The 13,506-nt window shown below is 37.4% G+C and overlaps 1 protein-coding gene across 5 annotated transcripts in view; it reads left to right on the plus strand.

Annotated features, from left to right (window-relative positions):
- NLN (neurolysin) overlaps positions 1–13,506 on the plus strand; it is a 94,744-nt gene that overhangs the window by 29,420 nt on the left and 51,818 nt on the right. For all 5 annotated transcript variants that reach the window (XM_072826650.1, XM_072826649.1, XM_072826652.1 and 2 more), the window contains 2 exons: positions 6,169–6,425; positions 9,625–9,773. In XM_072826650.1, the coding sequence (XP_072682751.1) occupies positions 6,169–6,425; positions 9,625–9,773 (406 nt within the window). The remainder of the gene's footprint in view (positions 1–6,168; positions 6,426–9,624; positions 9,774–13,506) is intronic.

Raw genomic sequence — 13,506 nt, forward strand, 5'->3', positions numbered from 1 at the left:
TACAGTGGTTGTTGTGCTTGGGAAAGCCCTAGTCTAATTTAGAGTATGAATCAAACCAATTGAACAGGTGGATAATAGTAATTTAAATGCCTAAAATTAATGGCACAAATAAAAGGTGATAGAATCTCAGATTTGGGTGAACAGGGATGGTCAAAGAAGCCCTGATGGCAGGAAATGGAAGCCTTTAAACTATGCTTCAAAAGAAAATGAATCCAGTAAGTCAGAGCATTTCTGAAAGTCCATTCCATAAAATGCTTTGCAAGTCTTAAAACAGCAATTACTCAGAATAATTGTGGCATGCTCATGTTTCAGAATGAAATTCTGCAACCTGGTGATCTCTTTCAAAATTTGTGCCACTTTTTTTTCCCTAAATACTTCATTTGTATATTGGACACAGGAGACAACAGCCCTAACAAATGCACCTTCCTGTCAACTGCATTGTAGTATTTGGTATTATTTCTTAGTTAGAAGCTTCAGAGTTTTGTGTTGAAAAAATGATTTAAAGAGGGAAGGGATGATGAAGAGGGTATGAATGGTACAGAAATAATAGAGCCTGGAAGTTTATAGAAAGTGAAACAAACTTGTGTTTAATTACACAGTAGAAATCTCAGATTTAACCTAGATTCTCAAATAATTGCATGTAGTAACTCCTATAGGGAAGACAGAATGACGCTCTGTTGCCTGCTTTCAACTCTGGTACCTCTCAGTTGCAAAAAGTTACTAGAAAAATCCTCACCAGATTCTCAAGGGTACAATCACATATGCTAGAGTGATTGCAGGTGCACTGGTTTCTCCACGCAGGTGCAGTTCTCCAGGGCTGCAGAGGCCCTGAAGGGGAAGAAAAGATAAAATGTACCAGCATCTGAAGCATTGAACAAGCTTGAAATCATAACAAAGGGGAATAGGGATACTCAGCAAAATGATGATGGAAGGAGAAAAGCAGAGACTAGGCAGGTGGAAAAATTCTCAATAGATCAAAATGTTTTGGTTAGAAGCAGGAGGCAATCCTTTGTCTCCTTTTCTTTGGTAGCAAGAATTATAAATCCTGGAAGAAATTAAAACAGAATCCCACAAGGTGAGAAAAGGTATATGGAAAAAAAATGTCATATGTTCTATTGACCCATAAAATTATGGTTTCTAACTTCTGCTCCTTTCTCTTTACCCCTTCTGTATTCAGGGAGTAGTATCACTTCAAGGAAGGGATAGTTCTTCATTAATTGCAACACAAACTGTACACGGGGGATGATGAGTCTGTCTTTTCAGCCAGGGTGTAGGTACTGTAATAACTTTACCAGTTTCACTGAGTTAGAAGCACATGCTGTGACCAAACACTCAAGCTTTAGACAAATATTAGGAAATGGAGAAGTAGTGGAGGTTCATCTTATCATTGAATGTTTGAAGTAATTTTCTCTTAAGGGGGCTTAACAGTAATGAAAATTTGTAATAATTGGCTTGTACCTAGAAGAATCGAGAAAAAACAAGGGGTTAAGCTGCAGAGGTGCTGTGTTTCAGTCATCAGTCCACGGAATTACACTGAATTACTGATTACATCAGTAATCCCATGGCCAGCGTCTTCACTTATAGTTGGAAAGTCATGGACTTGGCTGACAACCTCCTTGATGCATCAGCTCTGTGTTTCTATGAAGGATTGTGGAAATAATTATTTTGGACATTTTCAGCCAACTCCACACACTGAACTTCAGATCTCTATTAATTTCAGCCACTACTGAGCATTTAAGATCCTCTAGTCATCCATCATTTCTTGTTGTGACCTTCATACTTTTGTGTGTGTGTGTGTGTGTGTGTGTGTGTGTGTCCTCATTTGTTCATCAGTTAGGATGCTCTATGAAATAAATAACATAAAACCGCCTTCAAACTGGCTTCAGCATAACTGGAAAATAGCTCTAGGTCAGGTTTCAGGATTAAGTGATATAGGGGCTCAGGGATATCAGTAAATATTTGCTTTCCTTCCTTTATTCTTCTGTTCACAGTGTTTGCTTCATCGTGTCAGGTTCTACTTTGTGTCGTAAGGTGGACGCCAGCTGCTATCAAGGACATAAGCTTCCTGGATTATACACAGTGGGAACAGGAGTTCTGAGGGAAGGGACAGCCACCTCCATGGATCATGGACTGGGACAGGGGCAGTGATGGTGCATGGGTAACATGAAGAAAGATGTATATATACTTAGAGGGAAGCAGTGAATGGCTGGACAACCAACCCATTTCTAGCTATCTAATCTACTCTTAGGCTCCTCCCTCATTATTTCTGGAACCCTTGTCCCATAATAAACAAACTCCTCCACTTTTTTATACTCCCTGGATTGTCTTGTCTTCTATTAACCTTTACTGAAATCCATCCAACCCCAGGGAAAACATTTTCTATACATCCCTCTTTCTTCTCCACCCCATATACCACAAAGTAAGGAGGAAAGATCACATCTTTGTTTCCCCCAGGTATGCTCCCAGACCAACACTTCACCATTGTATAGAAACACCTTCAAGGCTCACAGTCTGGTTTTATTATCCTTTACCTTGCCTATGATATCCTCCACCAGCTACCTAGTTGGTCTTCTCCAATCTTTGAAGACTTTGGTTACTGGCTCAGTCTTCCTTTCTATTCCCAGGCCGAGCTATCAAGCTGCTGACTCCAGTGTTCACATAGACAATCTATCCAGTACGAGATAGTCGGTCATATGCACTCTTCCAACTCATTTATATCAACTGTCCACTTCTGGGAAAATGTCCTGGATCTTGTCAGACTGCTTAACCTTTGAATTCTTAAATTCAAACCCATACTTTTTTATTAAAACCTAACAACTCCCACTTTACCTGTTTTTATTTTACTGAGACAGTAGTCTCTCTTCTTACCTAAAATACATCCAGCTCTAGGGACTTGCTTAGATGCACTCTCCAGTTCTTTACCTTCTTCCTACTGCTCAGTCATAGCATTCTGACCTTCACCACTACCATCCACTGACACTGTTCTTGCTGTAGTCATCAGTGACATTCCTGTTGCTAAATTTGACAGACTCGTCCATCTTTCTGGAGATTTGTACATTTGGCACTTATTCACTCCCTACCTTTTTCTATGCTTGCTTTTCACAACTTACTAAAACCATTCTGGCTTCATTTTCTTTCTACCTCAGTGATTAAACTAGAGTTAGGGCTCAGTTGTTCTGTTCTTATTCTGCAAACTCCCTTGGGCCCATTCAGCCAGCCTTATAACTCCAGTTACCATCTGATATTAATGAATTGTACTTACATGTGCCACAGCCACTTCACACTTGGCATGTTCAAAATTAATTTCTCTCCCCCCACACCCCCACAAAAAGTCACCTCCTTCTAAATTTCCTGTTTTAGTGAAGGTGCCTCCATCCATCCATCCATCCATCCAGTTACAAGACAGAATCTTGGACAACATCCTTGACTCACTCCCCACCCCTGTACCAAATACCAAAAAAAAAAAGCAGGCACCCTCCCCCAGGTGCTTCTACTCCAGGAGGTAGCCCAGCCTCACCTGCCAGTGTTATACAGCACATCACTCCCTCTTCTGCTCATGCACCACCCCCGAAAAGGATTTTGAAACATCATGTATCCCCTCACTTTCTAAATATCAACTTAAGATGTTGCCAAAGTATGTCTTTCCTGGTGTCATGTAAATATTATTTTTAAATAAAACTCTTATATCACTCTTTTGTTTATTTTTAAAAGATTTTTATTTATTTATTTATGAGAGACACACAGAAAGGCAGAAACACACAGGCAGAGGGAGAAGCAGGCTCCATGCAGGGAGCCCAATGTGGGACTCGATCCCAGAACGTGGGGATCACGCCCTGAAAAGGCAGACGCTCACCACTGAGCCACCCAGGCATCCCTATATCACTCTTTAAAAAAAAAAAAGTCATATTGATTTTACTTCCTGAATATCTCTTAAGTCACTCCAGTTCCCCGTTTCCTATTGAGTATACCTTAATATTATGTCCCTATTACAGTAATAGCTTACCTCTAATATGATCTCTCTTTTCTAAACCTCTCAACTCACTGTAATTTGGGCGATTTCTCTAGAATGTATATCTTATTTCATCTCTTACCTGATTAAAACCCTTCAGTGGCTCTCTCACTGCCTTCAGAATAAGGTTGAACTCTTAAGTGATTCCCAAGGCTCTTCATTCTCTAGTCCCCACTGATCTTATCCGACCTCTCTCCTTACAGCTTTTGGCATTTGGGTAATTTGTGGACAACATCCAGATCTTGGCTTGCACCTTATTCCCTTTAGAAAATCATCCTAGAAAAGTTCCTTCTGTGGTCTTTCAGAGTTCTCCACTGTATTATTAACAGCAGGGTCCTAGTCAGTTTGCCTGTTTATCTTTGATGCCTGTCATAATGACCAGACGGTATATGCTTATAAGTATCTATTGAGTGAATGGCCTTAAATAAGTCACTTAGCCTCTCTGAGCTTCAACTGAATCAGCTATTAAAAGAGAATAATGCACTGCCAACCACATAAGGTGGTCTTGAGGGTCTTGTAAGATAATGGGAATGAAGTTTAGCATAGTAGTTAAGAGTGGAGGTTCTGGATTTCTACTGTCTAACCATCTGCATGACCTTGGGCAAGTTACTTGATTTTCCTGTGTTTTCGTTTCCTCTGTGGTAAATAAAATGAGAATAACCAGGGATCCCCTGGGTGGCTCAGCAGTGTAGCACCGCCTTCAGCCCAGGGCGTGATCCTGGAGACCCAGGATCGAGTCCCACGTCAGACTCCTTGCATGGCGCCTGCTTCTCCCTCTGCCTCTGTCTCTGCCTCACTCTCTCTCTGTCTCTCATGAATAAATAAATAAAATCTTTAAAAAATAATAAACAAAAATAAAAATAAAATGAAAATAACCATAGTATCTACCTTATAGTTTTGTTGTGAGGACTGAGTGAATAAATGGAAAGCATTTAGTACACTGCCTAAACATACAACAGATGTTAGCTATTAATTATAATATTTTTATTTATAAGCTCTAAAATTATATTGAATGGTATATATTACATATGTATACACATATGGCATCAATTATTAGTTTGAGAGTTTTAGGGAGGTGAAGGATTGGTATCATGACAATTTCTTTTTTCTTTTATTTTTTAGAATAACATTATAGCAATACCAGAGTTTATCTCTCCAGTCTTTTTTTTTTTTTTAATTCTAGCATTTTTTTTAAGATTTTATTTATTTATTCATGAGAGACAGAGAGAGAGAGGCAGAGACACAGGCAGAGAGAGAAGCAGGCTCCATGTGGGGAGCCCGATGTGGGACTCGATCCTGGGTCTCCAGGATCATGCTCTGGGTTGCAGGCAGATGTTTATTTATTTTTTAAAAGATTTTTATTTATTTATTCATGAGCTACACAGAGAGGCAGAGACACAGGCAGAGGGAGAAGCAGGCTCCATGCAGGGAGCCCAATGTGGGACTCGATCCCAGGACCCCAGGATCACATCCTGGTCCGAAGGCAGGCGCCAAACCGCTGAGCCACCGGGATCCCTGGGCAGATGTTTAACTGCTGAATCACCCAGGTGTCCCTATTTCTCCAGTCTTAAATTCAGATTGCCATAGTTGATTTACATGAAATTTTTGTAAAAAAAATTTTTTACATTGGTGTTCATTATAAAAAGAGCATTTTGAAAATGTTTCCTTGCTGAATCCTAAAACATTTTTTGAGTCTGGTACATTGTAGATAGATGTTAGCACAGGAAAACATGTATTTCTTCTTCTTTTTTTTTTTAAGATTTTAGTTTTTTAAGTAATCTCTGTACCCAACACGGGGCCTGAACTTACAGCCCCAAGATCATAGCCAACTAGACATCCCAGCACAGGGAAAACATTTAAATAAGAAAGATTACTGGCTTAATTTATAAAGGACAGTTGTTATGTCTTTGACACTTTATTTCTCAACATAATTTAATTACATAACCAATTCAGTGTTTGGTAAGTACTAATTCCATTAAGTCTGTACAGTCAAAGGGGAAAAATGCAAAGGCATTTAGTTTTATGCTTATTTTATGTAAGTTCACCCGAAAGGGATTTACTCAGTTTTATTAAAAAGTTAATTTAATTAGATAATACACATCTGTGTATCGACTTTGGACCAACAAATGCCTGATTTTTATTTTTCTGATTCTTTTCAGAGTTGGTGGTTCCAAGATTTTATTCATGACTTTAGGAAGAGAAGTGAGGTCTCCTCTTCAAGCCATGTCTTCCTATACTGTGGCTGGCAGAAATGTTTTAAGATGGGATCTTTCACCAGAGCAAATTAAAACAAGAACTGAGGAGCTCATTGTGCAAACCAAACAGGTGTACGATGCTATTGGAATGCTTGACATTGAGGAAGTAACTTATGAGAACTGTTTGCAGGCCTTGGCAGATGTAGAGGTGAAGTACATAGGTGAGTAGGATGCATTTTGTAGGCATCAACCATTTTATGCATTCTGTTTTGGCAGTCCATTTTCCAATTTTACAAGACATTGATTTTTCCATAATGATTAATAAATTGCTTAGAATTCAATTAAATAAGATTAAAATTGTTTTTATTGTGTTGGCAATGATGCTACAGAATGTACACTCCTATTACAACTGCTTCCTAGGGAATATTTTGACATATCAAAACGCTTAAGAAGTTCATATCCTAGCCCTGTTAATTCCACATCCAGGCATTTAATCTAAGGAAATATTCAGACACAGGAGAAATTTTGTGTAAATTTATGTTTAAATAGGTACTCTGTCCTCTCAAAAGCTTGGAAACAATCCCTGGGTGGCAACAAATAGGCTAAATAACAGTACACTCAGCCTCTGCAACACTGTGGAGCCATTAAAATCATGCTAGAAGCACAGTATTTAGTTACTTTTTTAAAAAAAAGCACAGAGAAGAAAACGAGAAGAAAATACACAAATTTTAATAATAGCTTATTTTTTGAGTATTGAGTTTACAGTTGATTTTTAAAAATTCACTATTTCTGCTTTTCTCTATTTTCTATATTTCCTACACTAAAAATATATTATTTTTATCATACAAGTCCTTTGAAATAAAGGAGTGAAGATTCACATCAGTTGCCTCTAAGGGTTAGGTGTACTCTGGAGTATAATTATGGCTAAACGACCTTGGCTGTGTATCCAGGCCTTGTAAGAGCATAGGTTATCTGTAGAACTGGATATCAGAAACATTTGTATGTATTCCGGAATTTGGAAGGTTGTCCAGAATCCTGCACAGCTCTATTGACTTACTCATTTCTTTATCCCCACCAACCCCTCAGCACCGAGAGTTCCCTACCTGTCTCCCACCATAATAGGGATTCTCTTACCTCCCCTATTCTGTTTCAGTTTCTGCCTCTTACCACCAATGGCTTCACTCTGATTAATGGCCATTAAATCTGGCTAACAGTCTTGAGTTTAAACTCCTGAATAAAAAAAGACCTCATTGGTCTCATTAGTCATAGTCAAAGGGATGGAGTTGGTTCCCACTTGGCGTTTTCCCAGAACACAATTTCATACGTATCTCCCTCCCCATATGTGGTTTATCCTTGGTTCAGAGACTCATTTCTTCTGCAGTCACATTTGGCCAAGATAGTGTGGCAGCCTGGTGACTTCTGCATTCAACAAATACAAAAATCAGTGGGGAAAGCACAAAATCTTTTTTTTAATTATCTTAAATTCTGCTTCTTCCCCAATAATACATCTTTTAGATATGCTTTTAGTTTTCTAATATTCTTGCTATCCCATAAGTTTAGTTTTGTGAGTTAATCATAGAAATTTTTGAGTTCAGGAATAGATTTTTAAAAACAAATTTCCTCTTATCAGTATATATTCTTAGAGTTTAATCTGCCTCCTGCAATAGCTGTTAAAACCTCATTTGTCTAGTGTCATGTACTGTTTATAGTTTGGCAGTGAGAACATAAGTCTGGTTCAGGTCTTTGTGGCAAAGGAAGGAAATGGTTTTTAGTATTATTGTTTGTTTAAGAATATGTTTCCAGTTTCAGGCTCCTGCATTTTGTTCTGTTCATTTCGTTCTTGTTCTGCAATTTTGATTTTTCCTAATATCTTCTTGAGCTAATTTTTAAAAAGTAAACAGAATCTATAACTATGTAGTTTATTATTCAAAGAAGTGCTATGTATGAAATTTTAATTCTGTTCCATTCTTTCTTTAATCAAGGGACATAAAACTATATATTTTAAAAATAATTATTCCTTAAATCCTTAAAGAATAATTATTCAATTTGATTTTTTAAACCACACATTATGAACTCATTCTGATATTTGAGGCAATTTTCAAACAGCTTTATTTGTAGCTATGTTTTAAGAGGACTGATTAAAGTGAGGTAGCTTGTTTAACTGGACAATTTCTTGGTATGTAAAGGATAGCTCTACTCTCTACCATATTCACATGAGGAAGTTTTACCTATTTATAATTCCTTCAAAGTACTAAAAATAATAAAAATGTATTCATTGTCACAGCATAGCTATAACCATCCCTATAAGTTATACTCATTTTTTTCCTGTTGTATGGGTTAGTCAGACTTTTGCCCAATTAAAGTCAAAATACAAATGTATAAAAAAACCCAAGAAATCATTTTAATATGTGAAAATTAGAGCAGACTGCATTACTACCATTATGTAACAGAAGTAACCCCAGTATTGAGCCTCTTACTTGATGTGTCTGCTGAGATTTCTGGGAATCTTCTGAAATTGTATGGAACTTTTTATGCTTGTATGAATATGTGTATTTGGGAGAGAGTTTTTGATTAGATTCTCTAAGGAATCTTTAGTAAAGGTTAAGAACTCCTATTCTAAACAAACCCCCTCTCACTAAGTTGGTCTTCTTTTTTCCAAAACATCCTGTCTCTGCCAGTCCCACGCTTGTCGTCTCTACTTCTCTAGTCCTCTCCTGAGATATTCCTCTTGCCCTGCCATCCTAGGGTCCAGCCTTATCCATAAGGCATCACATAGGGCTCCAGTCCTTAGTAGTGCTGTCTTTGAGTTACTCTCGCATTCATTTGACAATTTAGTTGCTCTGTCCTGTATGGTTATTTTTTCACATATTGTTCCATACTCTCACATCCCAGACAATGAAATACATCACAAAAAATACAAGATAATAGTAATAAAATAAAATGTGTCACTAGGAGAACTATGTCTTTATCCTTCTGCATTCCCAGTTAATAAATTACACCCTACACATACTCTGCACAGTGTCTACCCTGATTGTTCCTAGTAATGCTCTGCCACAGCCAAGTCCTGCATTAGATGCTATTTCTTTTTTTGTTTTTAAGATTTTATTTATTTATTCATGAGACACAGAGAGAGAAAGACAGAGACAGAGACATAGACAGAGGGAAAAGTAGGCTCCATACAGGGAGCCTGACGTGGGACTCGATCTCGGGTCTCCAGGATCACGCCCTGGGCAGAAGGCGACACTAAACCGCTGAGCCACCCGGGCCACTAGATGCTATTTCTTGATAGCCTCAGGAACCTTTACAGAAAGTATAAAATGAAAAACTTAAATTGGGTTAATCATTCATCCAGGTAGGAGGTATTTTTCTTAGTCCTGATTCAATGAGTCCTTATGGTTTTTTTTTTTCCTCTATTGCCAGTGGAGCGAACCATGCTAGACTTTCCTCAGCATGTCTCTTCTGACAAAGAAGTGCGGGCAGCAAGTACAGAAGCAGACAAAAGACTTTCTCGTTTTGATATTGAGATGAGCATGAGAGAAGATATATTTCTGAGAATTGTTCATTTACAGGTAAATGATATTATAAATCCCTTTAAGAATTGATTGGTTAATTAGAGTGAGAGAGTGCATACAAGCAAAAGGAGCAGAGGAAGAAGGAGAGACTCTCAAGCAGACTCCCTGCTGAGCACACAGCCCTTCTTGGGGATTGATCTCATGACCTGAGTCGAAATCAAGAGTCAGATGCTGGGATCCTGGGTGGCTCAGCGGTTTGGTGCCTGCCTTCGGCCCAGGGCGTGATCCTGGTGTCCCAGGATCGAGTCCCATGTTGGGCTCCCTGCGTGGAGCCTGCTTCTCCACCCCTCTCTCTCTCTCTCTGTCTCTCATGAATAAATAAATAAAATCTTAAAAAAAAAAAAAGAGTCAGATGCTTAACCGACTCAGCCACCCAGGCACTCCAATGTTATAAATCCCTTTAAAAAGAAAACAAAATCTATAATAAAAAAGTAAAAATCTTTGACCAACAATCAAAAGTATCTGAAAGTTTCTAGATTTTGTTTTTAATTATTATAATAATGGGCACAGTGTTATATATTGTTATACCATAGATTGTTATATTACACCATATCGTTATACTATAATAATAGCACAGTGTTATATATATATGTGCTATTATATAATATATATATTCTATAATAGCACAGTGTTATATATAATAGCACAGTGTTATAATAGCACAGTGTTATAGATTTATGTTGAGTTGCTGTTCACGTTCAACACTAAAGACCAGGTATAAAAAAGTGTACAGCTATAAATCTAAGGATTTTTGACCATCTTGAACATAATGGTTCGATGTAAAAACCTCTTTGAATTTCTGGAATGTTGCAAGGTTTATATTAGATCAGGTCAGCTACAACCAAATGGGATTGTGAGTTGTTTACCTATAAATATCATGTGGTTTGGGCCATGATATTGATGACATACTGTTGATACTACCCGCCACAGTCATTCCTGTCTATCATCCTTATGTTTTTCAGGACTCACAGAAATTATGGATAATGGATATTTTAAGTTAGGGTCTGCCTTGAGGGTTTTTGATCTTTTCATCACCAATGTTGATTTGTTTCCCAGCATTGTCATTATGTTTTTGCTTTGAATTTTTATTTTCATGACGCTCAGCACTTTGTTTGAAAAACAACCATTGTTTTATAATCCTAGACATTTTTGTTTAATTTTGCATGTGTCTTTATGCAAAATCTCAAATTTTGTTCTTTTTAGCAAATTATGACAAGAATTGAAATGAAACAGCAGTTTTGTTTCAGATGTTTTATTTGTGACATACTAAAGAATATGTAATTAAGACTTTATTTAGACATGTGAGATGTACATGCTGTCTCTTCTCTCATGTCAGACAGGCACTTTCCCCCCCCTGTGATTTATATTCATCTGTGTGATTCATAACTGTTCATCTCTAGCACTATAAAAATAACATAAATTGTAATAATTTTATGAGTGTTCTTTATTAGCTACATTGTTTTATTTTCTTCTTTTGACCCCAGTTATTAATTCTGTGTGATTCAAATCATGGCCCTTACAGTCTTCTATTTTTTATTTCCTTAAAAAATCTGATTTCCTTTCTAGCTCTATATTATATATGTATTTCAGAACCTTTTCCCAGAATTTCTAATTTCCTTTGATGAACTCTGTTTCCATTCTGACTTGTAAGTTTTCATTTGGGATTTTCAAGCCTTAAAAAGATATCACAATCCTAATGTAATATGTTGTATTAATGTTTTTCTCTGATCTTTATGAATGTTAGCAAGATACAGGAGGTTTGTCACTTTAGATTTCTTTATATTATTATAATTATTTATATTGTTATACTTTTAAATTTGGGAACAAACTGCTGCCTATATAGTATGCTAGTAAAATATACCAGATAGATACCAGTGCATTCATCTATTTGTCCATTTGTTTGGGCTGGTTCACTCAAAGGTTTTTTTTGTTTGTTTTAAGACTTATTCATTTATTCATGAGAAAGAGAGAGAGGCAGAGACACAGGCAGGGGGAGAGGCAGGCTCCTCGCAGGGAGCCCGAGTCTCCAGAGTCTCCAGGATCACACCCTGGGCCCAAGGCAGCGCTAAACCACTGAACCACCCAGGCATCCCTCAAAGGTTTTTTGTTTGTTTGTTTGTTTTCCTCAAAGGTTTTATTGTAATAATTTACGGTAGTTTTAGAGTTGCTTCCATCATTTTTTTCTTTTTTTTCCAAAGGAGTAATTATTATCATACCTGTCCATTGTTGTGCAACCGTTTTTAGAAGCTTTTACAATGTCTGTTAGGACTAGATCGGAATAATAAAAAATAACTGTTGTGGGTTTTTTAATCACTGGAGCTTACTTAGTGAATTTAGTTCCCTTTAAACACATTCCTTGACAAATAGATGCATTTATTTAGGTAGTATTTATTTCATTTTAATTCCAGTATAGTTGACATACAGTGTTAAATTAGTTTCAGGTATACTATATAGTGACTCAGAAATTCTATATATTACCCAGTATTTAGGCAGTACTTTTTAAAATCTAAAACTATCAGTGTGAGTTCTGTGCTAGCATTGGACAGTTTAACAAATGATAAATCTCATCTCATTCATACTAAAAGATAAAGTTAGGGGTACCTGGGTGGCTCAGTTGGTTAAGCAGCTAACTCTTGGCTCAGGTCATGATCTCAGGGTCATGAAACCCAGGCCCATGTTAGGCTCTATGTCAGGTATGGAGCCTGCTTAAGATTCTTTCCCTTATTCTCTGCTCCTCCCCTTGCCTTTTCCAGCCCGCTTACATGCACTTGCACATACACTCTCTCTATTAAAAAAAAATTATTTTTAAAAAAGACAAAGTTAGATATATCTAAATATTCTATTTATATTTCTCTGTAATGTTGTAAGTAAAACAGGGCAACCATGGTGTAATACATAACCCCTTCATTAAGCTGGGTGATAGGATTTTAAATTTATGTTAAGTCAGCAATTTCAGCATGATCTACTAAAATGAGGATGCTCTGAATAATACTGAGGTCTCAAGATACCACCAATGTAGATAATGATCTATAATATTCTTAATTCGATATAAGATGTTATTTTAGCTATCATCTTATTCTTCACTTAGGATTGATGGTAAAAATATGAAATTATTTTTCACAGTTCTTTATGCAAAATCTATGCTCAGTAAGGCTTCTAGTGATATATTGATATATAACCTATTACTTCAGAACTTACTGGCTGAATATAGCAGCAATCATTTTGTATTCTGTCACCATTTCTGTGGGTCAGGAATTCATAAAGAAGTCATTTGGAGGGACGCCTGCGTGGTTCAGTGGTTGGGCGTCTGCCTTTGGCTCAGGGCGTGACCCTGAGGTCCTGGGATCGAGTCTCACATCAGGCTCCTGCATGGAGCCTGCTTCTCCCTCTGCCTGTGTCTCTGCCTCTCTCTCTGCACCTCTCATGAATAAATAAATAAAATCGTAAAAAAAAAAAAAAGTCAGTTTGATAGTTCTGGCTTGGGGTCTTGCATGGATTTAAGGCAGTGGTGGCTGAAGCTGAAGCATGTAGAGGCCAACCAGACATCTTTCTCTTCATGTTATGTCAAGGCATCTCCTTGTTGTCTCTATACATGGACTACTTTGGACTTTCTCATAGCATGGCAGCATCAGGGTAGTAGGATCTGTTTCATGGAAACTCAGAACTCTGACAAGGGTGTTTCAACAAACTACACAGAGGCAACATTGCATTTTCTGACCATTTTGGAGGT

The sequence above is a fragment of the Canis lupus genome, chromosome 5 (assembly GCF_048164855.1).
Source record: "Canis lupus baileyi chromosome 5, mCanLup2.hap1, whole genome shotgun sequence".
Classification (NCBI taxonomy): domain Eukaryota; kingdom Metazoa; phylum Chordata; class Mammalia; order Carnivora; family Canidae; genus Canis; species Canis lupus.